General features: G+C 40.1%; 1 protein-coding gene across 15 annotated transcripts in view; it reads left to right on the plus strand.

Annotated features, from left to right (window-relative positions):
• The window catches only part of LOC126925425 (basement membrane-specific heparan sulfate proteoglycan core protein), a 190090-nt gene that overhangs the window by 135393 nt on the left and 36524 nt on the right, over nt 1–18173 (plus strand). For 8 of the 15 annotated variants that reach the window (XM_050740939.1, XM_050740941.1, XM_050740940.1 and 5 more), the window contains exons 11-14: nt 8870–8986; nt 10864–10977; nt 11209–11322; nt 13506–13613. In XM_050740939.1, coding sequence (XP_050596896.1) covers nt 8870–8986; nt 10864–10977; nt 11209–11322; nt 13506–13613 — 453 coding nt within the window. Of the gene's footprint in view, nt 1–8869; nt 8987–10863; nt 10978–11208; nt 11323–13505; nt 13614–15344; nt 17823–18173 lie in introns of all 15 variants that reach the window. The other 7 variants (XM_050740942.1, XM_050740945.1, XM_050740948.1 and 4 more) reach the window with 3 other exon arrangements.

The following is an 18173-nucleotide window of genomic DNA, read 5'->3' on the forward strand; positions in this document are numbered from 1 at the left end:
TGGGTAGCGATGGGTATAGATCTCTCGCACGTTCTCGAACAAGTGGGATATAACTTTACGTAACACATGGATACTATATCTTCTGTCCGATCTGCTACACAGTTGGCAAAAGCATTTTAACGTCGATATATTAGACACATTGACCGAAAACAACGGTGAAACAATATCCATAAATCTTTTAAATTCTTTCAATGGCTGCCTTCGAATCTTCTAAGCCGGTCAGTGTGTCTCGAAACAACGCATCACTTTCCATCATTTTTGGACTACATCCAAATATTTGTTTTACATCGTCCTTTACCTCTCAGTCAATGCCAATAGCATTGGACACCGTATTTACATTCACATACCAATTCACGTGCCTAACTCATAAACCCATCGATCCAAATTTAATTAAAATAAATTAGAAACACCAAAATTGAACCCATATTTAAGTCATGTACGCTCAGATCATCCCAGATTCGCAATCTGCTCTTATTCTGATCTCCATAGACTTGCAAACTCTCGATCCACTATAATTTTCACTCTTCCTGTTTTCACAGACTCGTCGAAACCAAAAACACCCTTCTCTTTTTATTAATATCACTTTTTATAAAGATCATCTTCCCTCACAATCTACTGAACGATTACACATCAACAAATCCACGACCTACCCTCAATAAAATCTCTTTGAACTTGAATATCACAATTACCATATTCATCGATTCACCGAACGCAAAAGGTGGCTCCTCTTCTACGCGTAGCATAGTCACATTTGTCCTTCGCAATCATCGTCAGTACCACCCAGGGGCGGATTAAAATTTTTTAGGTCTGGGCCTGTTGATCCAGGGGAGAGATAGAGAATGGGGCAGTGTTAAAATGAAACACATTTACATAAATACGAAATAAGATTTATTTCTTAACAAGTCGTATTTAAAATCATCTACTATACATTTTTAAAACACAGTGTCCTCGCGTAATGGTAAAATCATTAAATTACCGAAACGTTGGATAAAATTTATTTTTCCCAGGATACATCTTAAATTTCCTACTATACTTTCAAAAGACATTTGTTTCTTTATTCATTTTTCTGCAGACGAACAAAATGGTAAAATGGTATTTCTCTTAAATAGCTGGGGCCCCTGTTTTCTTAAACAGCAAGGCTCGGGCCCATAGCTTGCTCCTTAATCCGCGCCTAGTAGCATCCAAAATTCGTTGAACAGCGAACACGCGAGCGAAATGCAGCGGGCAAGAAAACGAGCAAAAGCAAAAGGACAATTTTATCAGCGGCCATCGTCAGTGTGGCACGCGACTACGCCGGAACTAATCGCGAATGGCCAGGTATTACGATGAGCTGAATAATTACAATAGCTGTGACAATAATAACAATGGCGTGCTGGGAAGACATGGGTGACCAGGCAGAGGGAAGAGGCAAGGGGTTTGGCCTCGCGTTTTCAGGCCATTGCACTTGTTGCCCCACCTTTCCTCCCTCTGTCAGCCCGCACTCTATCTTCCTGTCCTTTTAACCCCTTATTATTTCCATCGTCTTTTGCGGAGGCACGCTCCGACGCTGCACGTCGAAAGTTAACCAGCCCACGGTGATACCTCGCGTCCCTTTCTTCCTTCGTATCGACCTGGAATGCCAGTTTTGGCTGTCCAACACGTGCAAACAAAAATTGGCCACCTTCTTCAGTCCATGATTTCAAACATTCCACTAGAAAGCGAAACATTCGTATTATTGGAACGCCGGAAGAAATTATCTTGACGACCTGTTTGTGAAAATGGAACAGAGTTGATCGCAATAGGATTAGGAACAGTTTCTTTGGCTATTTTATACGGATAATTGAAATAATTAAAATTGTTGTTGGGTATCGTGATCGTTTGAAGGAAAGTGGAACTTTCAATTTCGAAAGCGGATTCGCGTGGTTGAAGAGTTCCAAGTACAATAGATCGAAGGACATTTTCAAACTCGCGATAATATCGGCCTCGGATCAGCAGAAATTTCTTTGGTAGCTTTGTACGAATACAGTGATTAATATTTGATTGGTTAATGTATGTGGGATTTTCGATTCTTCGGCAAGTCTGACTCTGTTGGAATCGGCTTGCATTTTGAAACACTGGTCAGGGCTACTATCCAGTTTTTAGTATCATTGGGTAGAGCGAGCAGAACTGGGATTCGGTTTAGAAAGCTTCGATAAAACCACATGGTTGCACAGAGTTCTCTCGTTAATATTAAACTTGCTACATTTTTCTAAAACTGTCTCTCAAAAAAAAAAAAAAATTTACAATCTTCTAGTTTACGTTTCTTCGTCATACCGAAAGTAATAGTGCTGTCTAATGGATGAGCTGATAAAATCAAAAATACGGAGCTGATACGCCAATCAATATACTTTGATAGTTAGATTTCCGAGAAAAGAGGGGGAAAGTCTGTCGGACGCTGAAAACATCATCCTGATACACACGTTCGTACGTTGTGACGACGCGGAGGAGGTCGCGAGGGGTCCAGGCATGAATCAGAATTGGATTAAACCCGGTGAAAACGGATGAAATTCCAGGGCCGAGGCCGCGAAAGGGCCGGCCAACCCCGCTGGAGATTAACGTCGGATTAAAATTGCAGCCGGTTATTAGGGCGGCTTAATAAACGCGAGTAAATCTCGTTCGGCCACGGGGGCCGCCTTAAATTTGGCTGTGGCAGTGTTGCCCGTTTTTGCGGCGTCCGATATTAATGCTGCTAATGAAGTTTGTTGACGAATTACAAAAAAAAAGAGGGGAAAAAATACAAGGAAAGATACGAAGAATACACGGGTGAGAAACGTAGAACTGTCAAGTCGTTTCGTGTATCCACCTAAGCTAAGGAAGAATTTGAAGAAAGCGGACAGTGGAATTTCTTGGAATCTTTCGTTTATGAAGTAATCGTCAGCTTACTTGTCCAATTCTGTTCTTGCAATTTTAACCTTTGGAAAAATGAATAGGTGTTCTATTTAATTCCTAACCTCAAAAAAGAAACAGCAGAAATGGAACAGCAAGTTCTTGTTTAATATTGATTAGGCTAGGTTTCGTTAGATTAGAGTCATTTGTTTAATTTTGTTCCTTCAACTTCCCATTTTGGAAGTCTTAATGCATCCATGGGTAATAATAAACCCTTCTACTTTAGATTCTAACCTAAAAAGTCAAAGGAATAGGAAATGTTATCACACCCAATATAGGTTGAACTAAATCACGTTAGGTTACACCCATTTATTTGGTTTTGGAAGTCCTAATTTCAGCTTTGGAAAGTCCTAAGATACGCAGAGATAGCAAGAAATACTTCTTTATAGATCCTAACCTCAAAAATCAGAAATTTCATCGCGTCCTGTATAGGTTAGGTCCGAGTAAATTAACTTCCTTATTTAATTTTCTTCCTGCAGCTACATTTCTTGCGGATCATAAACTATCCTAAAATATCGATAATTCTCTTTTTAACCTCTAACCTCAAAAAACAAGAATATGAAACATCATCTCATCCTATATCAGATTCGAATAAATTATGTTCGTTATTCAATTTCCTTCTTCCAATAGCGTTATTTAGCCGGCATCTTCCTAACCTCTAATCTCAAACATCAAAGAAAGATTAGAAACTTCTGTCACAAAAGGTACGTGATCGAGCGTAGAGCGACGGATTACTCGCTGGAAAAAGAGAGAGGTCATCGCGATTGTATCGCGAACCAGTCATTTGCAATTCCGTAGCGTAGAACAGACGGATGGAGCCTTGAACCTGAGAGATAATGTCAGAGAAATCGTAAGATATTTATCCTCGTTCCCTTCGCGATTTCCTGTTTGCAGAGGCGCGTCACGCGTGTCGCCACCGTGGCTTGCCGCACGTTTGCCAATTTCGAGGTCGCGATATTCGCTTTATATTCGTCGATCACCGCGATGCAACGACCAGAGAGGGAGCACGCACTTGCCACCTGGCAAATCGCGTTAAAATCGTAACTGGATTTTCGCGACCTCACGTTCCATTCGATTCGTTGCTTCCATGGAATCGAATTAATTTCGACTTGTGTCGATTTTTGCTTCTTTATAGCGGGGAGGGGAGGTTGCTCCTGCCCAATGGAGGAACGTGATTACAGGATTTATCGAGAATCGTTGCTCCCTTTTCCAGGTCGATTTGCTCCGTTTAGTGCCAAATTTGTAGCCTGCGCTGCTGTTTCTTGACGCGGCCGTATACTGGCTGTCAAAAAATTTCCAACTCAGCAGTGTCGTTATAGAAGAACCAGAACCAGAATTTGATAGATTAGCCTGGTTTTCGAATTTGATATTTGATGTCACAATTACTTTATGCACAGGATGTCCCCTTTTAGAAATGTCACACGTAAAAATATTCATCGTCGCGAATAGTCGTAATTGTCATTGCTAGAATGTGAACTTTTGTGTATTTATACAAAAATTGGAAACTCTATAAATACACAGAATCCACGTAATATAAAGAGATAATGTATATAAGGCAAATATATACATATATGTCGGGTTTTTGTTAGGATTTCGGGTGCGTGATAATTCTTTATTGGAGTTAGCCATCGTGATGCACAACAAAGATTGTATTTACACGTATAAATATGTCTTTACAAAGTTTATCGAATAATTAGTTTAACGCATGCTTTTGACAATGTTCTTGGGTTCAATAACGAATCCACGGTCAACGGGAAAACTCTTTGTACATTAGAATATATTTTGTAGCACGCAGAACGTTAGCTCAGTTGCTGGGTTACTTTCAAACTGATTGCCTAGACGATATCAGTAAACTCTCCAAGGTGATCGCAAAAATAAAAGACAGATACGATCACATTTTTCAATTATATATTGATCGGGAATATCAACAAAATTCCAAGCGCCGTTACTAGGCAGTCCCGCGTAAAACCAACATTGCTCCTGGCCGGGGCTTGATTGTTAATACAGCGTGTCCCTCAACATCTGTACTTCTTCCGTTAGGCATAAAGTTCATCCCGTGACCGTGGCTACGTTCGGCGACCAGTTATGTCACCTCGTGCCCAAGTATTGGGTCTTTCTTTGGGAAGGTATATATATATATGTAAACTCCCTAGAGTTCATGGGGGATAGGGATTCTTTTTGTTTTACGGGTAGCACAACAGGCTGTGTTTCGCGGACAGAGCGATCTTCTTTTGTTTTACGGACAACCATTTCGAGAAGCACGTTTTTCCCAAACGAACGGATAGAGAGTTACATTAGAGACAGACAAGGTTACAGAATAGTTATTTAAGATTTTAAAGACTGAAGAAGAAAGATCGATAGCTCAGGACGTTTAGGTAAACATTGTACCAAAGACTTGTTATTTCCCGTTTATATAATTATTGTTATTTATTGTTATAGACGGATATATTAATTGTTGTTTATTTTTTGTATTTTATCTAATTACTTTATAATAAAAAAAACTCGATTTTCAGACTTAAGAATCGATCCCTGAATTATCCAAATATTGAACTTTATATATATATATTTATAGCTCCTTTATTAAATATTCCTAATCGTTTAATACAATCGAATACATTTCTTATTCGTTGAAACGAATCTTTATTTAGAATTCGTGTCTTTTCTGTCATGTTGATAGAAATATGAATTTTCATAAACATTCCAAGTCCAGTTATTTACTTAAGAAGAAAAAAGAACAATAGGAACTTGATAAGATATTCGATTCTGAAATTCGCATTATATCACATACCGGGTGTCTCTTCAATAGGAGAAAAGAAATGGTGAGAAATTGGATAATAAGACGTTAGTTGAGAACAGAAGGTAAATAAGCAACGAACTACTCGATTCTTGAGTTAAATTATGTCGTGCTGGATATAGCTAGGAAATTCGATTTTCACGAGCATGAAACGCGCTCTATCAACGGTTACGTGGGATATATCGTAATAAAAAGTTGAACAATCAACGGGCGGCTATTATTTAAGAGATAATGACAGAAAAACAGGCAGCCGGTCGTCCGATCCGGCGGATTAATTCAGATCCAAGCCGGTTAATGCGTTCCCCAGTGATCGCGTGCCGCCATTTTTCGCGTGCAAAGGAGTCGACGTTCAGGTAAAAACGTGTAAACGTCGCCGTTTAATGGAAACACGGGGACACGTTCGTAACGTCGAGCTTCTGTGTAATTATTGCGCACGTGAGAGCCTGTGTTTCGCATGTCGACCAGCAACAATACGCCAGCTCGGGAACAAATTCGTTGAAAAAAACCAGAGTGAAAAGGAAAAATGGTCAAAAGAAATAGCTCCCCTTTGTGTCTATTAATTATTCCACGTTTTTCGGCAAGGAACTATAGTTTTCATCGCTTATTGTTCGCCGACTATTTTCGGAACACTCGGTATATAGCACTGCCATTATAATTAGAACGTATCTTACGTATCACTTAGAACATGCCATTTGTTTTATCTGTCGCGATGTTCAACACTTTACCGACCGCTAGCGATTCAACGGCATACGCACGTCCGACCGGCAACTCAGGCGCAGATTCTCCCTGGCGCCGGCTCTGTCTCGGTTTAGACCCTCCAATACCATTCTTTTCGTTCATCGCGAAGTGTAAGTTTTTCAAATTGGTATAAAACTGTGGGAGCTTACAAAGCAACGCAAACTGACGCAATTGAGCAAGGTACTTTAGTACCAAATGACAAATTCCTGCTTAAATAATGAGAAAGATTGTCGGCGACAAAAAGCCGATTAATAGGCTATCGGTCGGTAAACGTCGGAGACAGAAAGCCGACGAATAGGCTATCGGTCGGAAAGCATCGGCGACGAAAAACCGATTAATCGGCTATCGTCTATAAAGTGTTCATTATTTGACTGCAGTGTTCTACCTAATCATGGCAAATTTTAAGACATCAAAATCTACAGGAAGTGCAGTATTTCTTTGACATTAGGATATTTGAGCGTAGTATGCATGCAAAGTACAATATTTGTTTATATGGTATTTAGTATGCATAGTAAACTGATTGGATTCTTCTCTCTTGTCAATGATATCCACAAAAATATGAACTTGCATAAATATCGGCGCTCTATTAATTACCAACGACGATCAGAACGTTACATGAAACTTTTCGTAGATTCGATCTGGGACGTACGTAAAGAGACTATTTGAAACAGTCCTGCAACAATGGATCGACCGCGACAGCATTCTGATTTCTAGAACGACGATATTTATGCACAATGGAACGTTTTGTTGCTCCGCTTTGCCACTAACCCATTTTTCTCCCTGTCTCGATCTTATCGGCCGTGATAACTCACAGGTATATATTTTCGTTTGCTAATCTCTACGCAGGAATTGCTTTCGATTAAAAAACGAAACAACACCGGTTATATAGCAAATCTCATAGCGCATTGTGAAAGTATGCGTAGCAATATTCCAAAGAGGAAAATGTCGACCTCCTTGTAAACCTTCATTGAATTTTTACATATTCGGCATATTGTACTTCCGAAACTAACTACATGAATATGCAAAGCAGACAATTAATAGTGTCAACAGGGCTCGAGATCTTCAGTCTCAGCTGTCTGTGCTGAGAAATTTTTGTTTTCTTTATATATATATAAAATTACATGTATTCCGTGCAATTGTGCAATTTCGACTTTCCTACAAACAGATGAAAATCCACCGTCTAATTATACGTAATATTTCTCCAAGTATCAGCAAGTGGAGTTGGAAATGGACACCCAGTGTATGGATCTTAAGAATACAGCGGTTGGCTTATTTTTCACGTCGAGAATCGTTGGAGTAAGATCCAGGGGAAGCTCGATGGAAATTCCTAGAGGATGGCTGCCTTCCGTTTCCATTCTTTCGAGTGCACTCCGTTCGAAGTGCCGTTCATCCTCGATCGTTAGCTAATTGCCGCCGTAAATTAGACAGCCGCCGCGTGGCCCGTAACTCCTTGTTCATTTATAATCTCTTCCGCGAAATTTCCTCAGGTGCGTGTTAATTAATGGCCACACCACGCTAGTCAGTAGGCTATCCTTCTCTACATCTGTCTGGTTACTAATTAATTCTACCACTGCTTTCCTTCATCCACCTTCGACATCTATATGGCGTCTTTTTTTCACGGAATTGAAACCCTATTACTTCTAAGTAGCGTCGTCAACACTTTTATAGTACGGCTTTGTAAGAATTTTTCATCTTATTCGAGGACTTGAATAGCTTTCTCGCCGGTCACGGTTGGATGAAGATTTTGAAAAATATTTGTGCAACGTCTCGTGAAACGATTTGAGTTTTCAATGTAAGACGAGAATGAAAAATAACAAAATTGCGTCGGAGGTTTCTGAGAAAATCGAGTTTCAACATTCGTGATCGTGTATAATTTATTGTAGATTTTTCCTTGTTTAAATTTTCTACAAATACGTAAAGATTCCTGGTCTAGTCATAAGGCAATGAATTTGCGACCTTTTTGGGGAAATTATGTGATACATGTTATAAAAATATAGTTTGTCTCAGCTTCATGGGCCAATTTGTGTTCAGTAGTGCGCTACATATATTTGAAATATTTTTTTTTCTATCGTCGCTATCATAAAACGTGATATATATATTTATTTGTTAACTCTATGATATTATACGGAACTCTGTTTTCCCACTTGGGGATATTTTCAAAATGCACTTGGTCGCCTAAGTGTGGCGCCAGGTTCGCGCAATAATCATCTGCAAATCCTCCTAACCTCAAACTTCAAGCTTATCACGTATCGAAAGTCTTCGTTATATGTGTTCTCCGCTGTGTCTCTGTCTATTTGTCTTCGTGAAACTCGCTCTCTGTGCCTTCGTGGAGCTTTTTCTCAACTCGTGTTGTCAACATCTGTCAACTCGAAGAAGAACATACGAAAGCAAAAATAGAGGAACAGAGAAATGGAACATGTACGATTCTTGCAGCTTGCGGAGAGAACAAATTCGAATGCACCCCAGGCTATTGCGTGGATAAGTCGAAACGCTGTGATGGATACCAGGATTGTGGAAATGGGAGGGATGAGGAAAATTGTCAGCACATAAGTACGAAAATTAACCACTAATCTGTTGAACGAAGTAAAGTGGAATGTCTGGAGACGGGGATGAAGCTCACTAATCGTCCGTGAAAACATATGAATGAGAGAGGCGCATACTTTTCGAAATGACTGGTTTCACAAGTGACTGACAAACATACAACCTAACCTATGTTTCAAAATTCGCTTGTCTTTTACACTAGAACAGAGGAATCTAAATAAATTCATTTCTAATTTAATTTCTTGCCAAGTTTTAAATAAATGGGATTCTGATGTGTATCAAACGATACGACAGACAATAGCGAATTTTGAAGCATGATGGATCTAAAATAAACAATGTAAAAAGTATTAATTAACGAGGGACAACATTCAAAACATTTTCTACGTCTGAATAAATAAATTCCTCTAAAGGGATGTATACCGGGTGCCCTGTAAAAACCTGAATACGCCTTTGATAAATAAATCACTTTTAAGATTGACTAAATTAAGTATACTTGTCAGAAACGAGGAAGAAAGAAATATGGTATAACATTGTTACACGGTTACCCCTTCCACATACCGACAATGTGGGATCACGTGACCGTTTGAACGAAAGCGCGAAATTCAAATCCCGAACACTTCGAACACAATTTTCAAAGAAAAACCTCTATTCAAATTAAAAGAAGAAAATTGGAAAAGTAAATACAGGGTGTGTCAATAACTGTAGCGCAAAAGCGAGATAAATTACGATAGATTTGACCAAAATTACAAAGTCTAGTAAATAAAGTCAGCTTTCTTTAAACTTCTCTAAAAGAAACTTGTAAATTCTCGCGATTCACTAACATTTCCTGATTAAGGAATAGAAAAAGATTTGTTGAAAGGTGTACGGTTGAACGGGACACCCGGTACGTTGAGATAAGCGCGAGGAACGAGCGAGAAAGAAGCGCTAAGTGCGAACTCGGCGCAAGGTTCGATTTCAGGTGAAACGGCTCGTCGCGTGGTTGTTCGGCCGAGTAATCGTCCGAGCCGAAGCATATTACTGGCCTCAATAATGGACGCTTGTTTCTCGAGTAATTAATTGCACGGCTATGAACAGAGCAGTCGTAATCGTTAGTTCTCCTGCCTTCAGAATCTTATATCCCTCCTTTCTTCGCGTTGAGACGAGGCGCAACGGAATAATCCGATTCATTATCATCGTTCCACTGCCTAATTATCCGCTGTGAACAAGCGTCGACCCGATAAATGGACCTTCCTGGCTCCGTTTCATCTCCACTGACCGATCAATCCCCTTTAGAATCAGTTTCGAACCGTTCCAAGTTGTTTGCCGCTAGGTTAGGTCACCCAGCCTCCACTTTTACACGTTTAATCGCTGAATCTTTACATATTTGTTACGGTGCGTGTGTTTGGGAAGGATCGCACAATTAAAGATGGCTAGATCTAAGGAAAATTTTATTTCTTTAGAAGTTCTAACCTAAAAATCGATAAAATAACCTCTCCTACCTTTTTGCGCGGGAAAGACTTTCTAGTATATAAAATATTATTTATAAAATTTATATCATGTTTAAAAAATTGCATTGTAATTTTTCAAAAAGATATCCCAACATAGATTCTAATTTGAGAGCAATTTATAACGTCTATATGACTTCTTTTGGAATTATATTACAATTCTTTTAGGAATGTGTGACCTAACCTAGTCCAGGCCAACGAAAATACTCTTTTTTTATCTTTGTAGCAGAGTAAATACAAATAGTCGTAGCAATTGATTTGCATCTCTGTTATTGTGATTTAATTTTTAACATTTGTTCTTTGGTTAATATCCCTACGCGTCGTTGTTCCTTTCATGTTAAACATTTCTTTTACCATTATGAAACTTTTGTTTAGTCTTATTTTCTGTTTCCCAACTCACAGCTCGATGTCGATCAGACGAGTTCGAGTGCTTAGACGGAAGTTGCGTGAGCCAGACCTCGAGATGCGACGGAAGATCCGACTGTCGAGATCGATCTGATGAAATCAATTGCACCGGTACCATTATGTTTTTTTGTATTTTATTTTTACTGAACGATGGACGTTCGTCATATTTATTTATTTTATCAAAAATCCGAGGCAAATTACCGTAAAGTATAATTCAAGCTTCCATGGTTCAGCTTTATCTTATTTTTTGTTAATTGCTCAAAACGTCATTCGCCGGAGATACAACTTCAGTTTCAGCGTGACACAGTGAAATAATCTGAATTTTCCATTTCTCATTCCAAGTGACCACGTGCAGCGGAGATCAATTCAGGTGTCTGGATGGAACCTGCATCAGTATCGACAAAAGGTGCAATCAGAACATAGACTGTCGTAATGGAGAGGACGAGAACCAGTGTGGTGAGTCAACCTATTCTCATCTCTTAACGAAAGAAGAAAAAAGACAAACTGTTTTAATCATTCCTGAGATACGATAGGAATCTTTGAGAAACATGGATTCCAATGATCTGATGGAATCCTCTGACCGACACAGTCTGGTGTGAACGCATGGTTTGAAAGGCCAGGTGTTTGAAAGCCACTTGTTAGCTTATTGCAAAAGCAACAAGCAAGCTCGACACAGTGATTCAGATGACCTGCTAATTCATCTGGTTTGACTCGCGTAGCTCGTTCTATTGTGGCGGAGACGCTTTCCAATCTAATGCACAGATAAAGTGAAACAAAGTCTCCTTTCTTTTTCTTTCATCGAAAAATTCTATTCTACGTATCGTATTGTTATAGAAAAATTTACCTAGAAAGAAATTATGTTATAGTTTGTATTAGTCTTTTGTTGGAATCCTCCACGATAAAATGAGCCTTATTTAAATGGGTTTCACCTTCAAGGTCACCCAAGAATTATCAGTCTTCCAGGGATTCGTTTGTTCTTTCGCTCAAAAATTGACTAGGGCAATGTGATCTTTTTAAGTTAGCTGCAAGATATTATTTAGCGCTGAAAAATTGGATGCAAGACACGAAACATCTCGGTGGAGTATATCTATTCCTTTTTTGGACGACGTTCGATTTTTCCCTGCTGGTCAACCTCACACCGGAAGTGGCTTCTTTCCTATTCCCAAGTTTGCAATTTTCCACCATGGCACGCATGGACAGATTTTCACGCTCGAAAATCATCCCCGATCAATTCCATCTCTCCCCTTATTTGTAACGAGCTCGAATCACTTCGGAATTTAATAATCCGCTGATCATCGAAATTTGATAAGCCTCTTCCGAAGAATTGATAAAACGTCGTATATTAATTTCCCTGTAACAAAAGTCGTCCTGCAGAATTAGTAGGAAGCATTGAGAAAACGAGTCCAAATGCAGAACATGTTTCATACTGAAAATCATCGACTCGATGAAATTCGAAGTGATTCGAAATCTCGTAAAACTTCGAGTCTCGTCGATCATGAATCACGAAGTCATTGATCATCCGCCGCTTGGTAATCACGGCAAGAGGATCTAAAATGCTCTCTACGCTCTGTGGCGGTTTCATTGAGGGCTCGGTATCGACGGCACACGGCTGATTTCACTGGATGGAAAGGGAACACATCAAAGGGGACGCTTGAATCGTAAGCCGAAGCCGCGTGTTTTATTTGTGAAGCAGGGACTGATGAGAAGCCTGCTTGGCTGCGCTTTTAACCCTTTAACTGCGCCATTCACTCGAATATTTCTCCTTCCAAATCACCGTGGGAATAGACATTCTTACTCACAGAGTTATGCTGCAGGAGAAATGGAATTCGGACTGCAATGTCTGATCACTCGTTTCTTCGTGTTAAGTAGATTTTTATTATGAAAACGAATTATTAATTAAAGTTAAGTCCTTCGTTCCTTCGTGGAGTTAGACACAACCGAGACATGGACAATTTTCGAGGACCATATTTGAATATTAAATTTCTTATTTTCTCGTCTCTTGATGTACCTACAGCACTAGATCTACTAACGATTCATTCCTTCACTCAAAAGATATTGTCGTGAGCTTGAACATGAAGGAAAGAGCAAGAGTGAATTCCAGAAGAGTCTATCAAAGTGTCTGTCGTCCCTTGTAGAATTCTTGCACAACTGCACTGCCAAGAACGGTTATTCCAACCAACAATCGACCCCTAAATCTCTTAGTTTCGCATCTTTTAATAGACTTGGACTACCGTAATCACCCCTCAACTATATTTCACCGAACAATGTTCCTCACCATCTTTAATGCCAAGGTACGATCAAGAGCAAAAGTGGGTCAAAAGAGTCTGCTAACGAATCTTTCGAAAAATAATTATTCCGATCAACGTCAACACGTAAATTTGTCAGTTTTTACGTCGCTCAGTAGCCTCGGAATGTCAAATGATCCCTCTACCGTGATTCACCTGTACACCAATACCTCTCTATCTTCGACATCAAAGAACCATTGAGAGCAAAAGTACGTCAAAGGATCAGAATGTAAAGAAAGGACTATGAAATGTCTCTTCTTCTCTAAATTCTTCTCCACCGTTCATTCCCGATGTTATTGACCAGTTGCGCGTGGTTAAAGGGTTAAATGTGCATGAGTGTGGTGTGTGGAGCAGGTTGCGGAGAGGCCCAGTTTCGCTGCACGGACGGACGGTGCATCGGTTACGAGTTGCAGTGCAACGGGGTGGAGGAGTGCTCTGATGGCTCTGACGAAAGGGACTGCGGTAATTATGCCATTCACACTACCTACTCGTGTCCCTACACTCGTGTCTACACACACATACACGCTCATATATACACACACATACATACACACTCACACATACATACGACAATATACTTTGCTCTGGATTTTTAAGCGTCGTGTCTGTCTCCTGGTAGCTCTTTGCCCTATTCAACATCTTGGATCTCAAGCTGCAATTAGACCATGATGTTTCGTTATCGATCACTGACGATCGTTGATTGAATTTCTGTAGAATGATGAGCAATTGTTTTTAACAATATTGGAACGACGATTCGATCGGATCGTACAGTTTCAGTGGATCAGTTACGTAATTTCAGCAGAGATCTTTGCAAAAGAGCATTTAGCGCGTTATGAGGATCAGGTTTAGTGGCTTTATCGGTTCGACGAGGCTGAAACTTGAGAGGGAAGAGGAAGAAGACGTGTTTCTAACGCTGACTCTAATTGTTCTACGGGACCACAATGTTTCGGCTAAGATTGCTTCTACCGTATTTCTTTTCTTTAACACTAGAACTACCGATAGTTAACACGAAGCTATTTCTACCAAAACCAGTCAAATTGACAGGGTCTTTAAAAAATACGTAATAATAGAATGTTTGTATATTTATTGATCTATTACTTCCTTACAGAAGCAATTCCATGTTATGTAGTACATTTTTGGTATTATTAATCCATCTGGGACCATGATCCCTAAACGAGGGATTGGGGTTTGATACACAGATTGCAGGACTCTTTTACACTTTGACAAGTACCAGTCATTTTGACTGCTATTGGTATAAGTAGCCTCGATACAAAATTATTTTAAGTTTGAATACATAAAAAACAAAATAAAATTCATTATATTATTCTTTTAAAACTAATAACATGAACTTTAGGAATTTTAAAATAAAATTGTAAAACCAGTCAATTTGACTGGTGTGCTAGTTCTAGTGTTAATTTAATCTCTGTACATCTCAATTGTTAGAAATTGCAGAGGGTAGACGTACAATTGGCGAATTAGGAATATCTCACAGATGCTTGTCTCAGATTTTTTGAAAACATCGAAAAAAAATTAAAAATAAAAAGAGAAAGATGGAAAAGTCCCTATCTCTTCAGTAGTAATCCTCGCTTTTACATGGCCAAGTAGTATCGTGCTACTTTGAGTGGACTTAATTGTTTGTAATACATAAATTTAGTCGTACAACTGTTCCTTGAGGGAGACACGCGTGGGATAGAGTCCCCAAGTCGGCTCTGAAACGTGAAAATGGACTTTCTGAATAATGCAGGCACCTGTTGCTCTGACATAGCTAGAGATATTTAAAATTGAAACCACACCATCCTAATTTCGTGGTATCCCCTCTGTTTAATCCTCATCGCGGTTTTATTAATCGTCCATGCAATTCGACTATTTCTGTGAAACGACCCTGTGAAATTTATAACATCTGTTATTCACATCTGTCAAGCTCTGGTCGTTGACGAAATATTTTTCTTTCTTTCATTTCGAGGGCAATTTTGGAGAAAAATTCACGAATCAATTGTTTGCTCCTTAACGAGCAAAGTGAACTATTTAGTCCACTGTCTTGGTCCAGTCTTGTGCTTCTTCCTCTTTCTCACGTTAATGTCTCGATCGAGGTGGAAGGTTAGGATTTTCTCCGCCTCGATTCTCTTCTCTCGTTCGCCTCTTTCTTCGGAAAGGCAAATCCTTCATGTTCCGTCACTATGATCGTCGTCACAGAAAAGGCCAAGTGGAGGAATTTATACAACGATGAGCATACGTTTCGCAAGTATCTGGAAACAGCGAGAATGCTGAATTGGAATCACGTTGGTGACCTGAAGCAGCAGAATTTGACAAATTCAAAGAAACACCCGAAGAACGACTTTACCATCGATCCATCCTCGAATAAACTATCTGATAAAAATTCGAGTCCACAGAATATTTGGAGGTCCGTGCCAGAGCATTCGAATTCCTTACCAAGAATAGCCATCGAGATAAACGATCCGTGCTCGATAAAAATAGTCGAGAAAAAAACGAATCCAGGGAACATTTGGAGGTCCAAGTCGAGAAACTTGAATCCCTCGCCACGAATAGGTTTCAAAATAATTGACACTCCCAATAGGAATAGCTCGAGATCTGCCAAAATGATGATACGTTCCTTGAACGACGTGAGAGATCTGACTGATAATGAGGCGAAGAAGCCGAAAAGGAACAGGAAGAAGAACCACCGAAAGTCTGATGTTGAGAACGCAATGTCCAGTGAAGTGTCAGTTCTGACGGATTCCACAAATTCCACGACTGTGGTGAACGATGAAAAGGTGCGTACGAAGAAGAAGAAGTCAAGGAAGGGTAGGAAGAAAGGGCGGAAGGGTAGATTCAGACACATGTCCATATTTGCTGGCACAAAATACCCAACAGACTCGACAACACCGGGGACTGTTAGCTCGACCGTCGGTGACGATCCAAGTTCAATGAAAAATGAAATACTTTCTAATAAGATTCAAGAAGAGATGGAAGAAGAAAGTACTTTGAAAAGCGTGGAGGAAACTACGGTATCAAAATTGGAAGATTTTTCGATTACACCGGAGATTAATCTTTCGACGAGGGAAGAAGATGAAGTAACATTGGAGGGCGAGGTGAACAGGACAACGGATAGTGTCTTTGTTTCGGTGAAGGATGAATCTCTTATTCTTACAGAATCGAGTGAAAAATTATTTGTTTCCGAAGATGGGAGTCTGGAAGAAGCCGTGGTAACCACGTCGGCGAGTACAGAACAGATCAACTCCACTGACTTTTCAGAAAGTACAAATTGGAATTGGTACTCTGAAGAAGATTTAGACAAGAAGTTGAACTTCACTGGGGAAGAAGACGCGTTGAGATTGGACTCAGGGGAAAGAAATATTTCCGATATATCTGGGACTAAATATTTGTTGGAGGAAAAGCTGGATTGGAACTCGAAGACGACATTCCTGGAAGAGAGCACAGTGCCGGATGCAGAAAATTCTTCCTGGACTACGGAAAAGTACAGGACATCGACTGTCTTAAGTTCGGAAGAAATTTTAATTGCTGACGGATCTAATCAGGATTCTACGGAGACATCAGATAGCAGAAAAGATAGCGAAGAGACGACGTATTATGACGAGAACTTGGAAGAGAAGGGATCATCGTCGGTATCGTCGACAGCTTCTACGATTGCAGACGAGGATTACAGTTATAATGTATCTGCAAACGTGGAGACACTGTTCGAATCTAATTTGAACAATTCCAAGATCCTGATAGATCTACTTAGTAAGGACAGCTTAACTGATAAAATTCTTCCTAATTCTATCGACCAAACCTTGGAAGCGAAGATATACAATTGTACCTCGAAGTGTGTGGATTTCTATAGACAGAGAGTGTATGAGTTGGAGGAGAAGTTGCGACAAGCAGGTATCGAGAAGTCTCTGACAAGCGAGAATAAGATTGATTCCGGATTAATCGAGGATACCACACTTTCCAAGCCTGAAGATGACAGTAATTCTTCAGATTCTTTTCAGGACTTCTCGGAATTCTCAGAGGTGTTCAACCATAGTTTAACTATAAAACCAATTGATTCTAAATATTCAGACGCCACAGAATCACTGACATTGGTGGAGACCGTGACAGAACTGAGCAAGAACAACATCAGCAAAGAATCCAAGGAAATCATTGACCAAGAGGAAGGGCAAGATCAGCACAGTAAAACATACTCCAGAGTAGACGACGTTACGGTTTCTACAGGTTTGCCAGCCACTAAGAGCTCCTCTTCCCCGGCTAGAAGAAAGTGCAAGAAGGATGAAAAGACGAGCACAAAGCTCAGAGCTGACCAGGACGTGGAGGACGATTGCGAAGAGGATATGACAGAAAGACCGAGCACTACAAATTCCGACCTCATCTTCAAAGAGACTAGCACGACCGCGAACTGCGACCCGGATCAGTTCGTTTGCAGCGATGGCACGTGTATCGCGGCAGACAAATGGTGTGATGGATATTCAGACTGTCCAGATTATGGCGACGAGTTTGACTGTAACGGCAATACCAATGGAGATTATGAGAATGGAGTGAACGAGACCGAAGAAAATTCCGCATGTCCGATGTGGAAATTTGCCTGCGACGGGACCTGCATCGACAATATCTTCGTCTGCAATAGCGTAAAGGATTGTGAGGATGGATTAGACGAAGCTGACTGTGGGATGGAAGGTAGAAACCAGTCCATCTATCCTTCTTCCGTTCTGTTCTTTCACTTCTTGGCATCTTCGAATATTCTTCAGTGAAACCTTGCCAACAACGAAGGTCTGAAAAGTGGGGCTCTGAATTGGTGGGATCTATCGCTGTACAAAGTGGTGGCTTGAAAATCTGGCCCAGAAATTCTGACGAAGAAGACATTTGTATGTTCATGTTGGAACTTAATTTGTGGCGTCCATCCTTGCTGTACAAAGGCCTTTGTATTGAATGTACTCGGAGGAATTCTGTTCCTTGCACAGGCTAAGTCACCGTGGCTCTTCCTTTGCATTCAAGTTTCTGGATTACCTGAAAAGATAGATCTTAAGG

This window comes from Bombus affinis, chromosome 16 (genome assembly GCF_024516045.1).
Source record: "Bombus affinis isolate iyBomAffi1 chromosome 16, iyBomAffi1.2, whole genome shotgun sequence".
In the NCBI taxonomy this organism is placed as follows: domain Eukaryota; kingdom Metazoa; phylum Arthropoda; class Insecta; order Hymenoptera; family Apidae; genus Bombus; species Bombus affinis.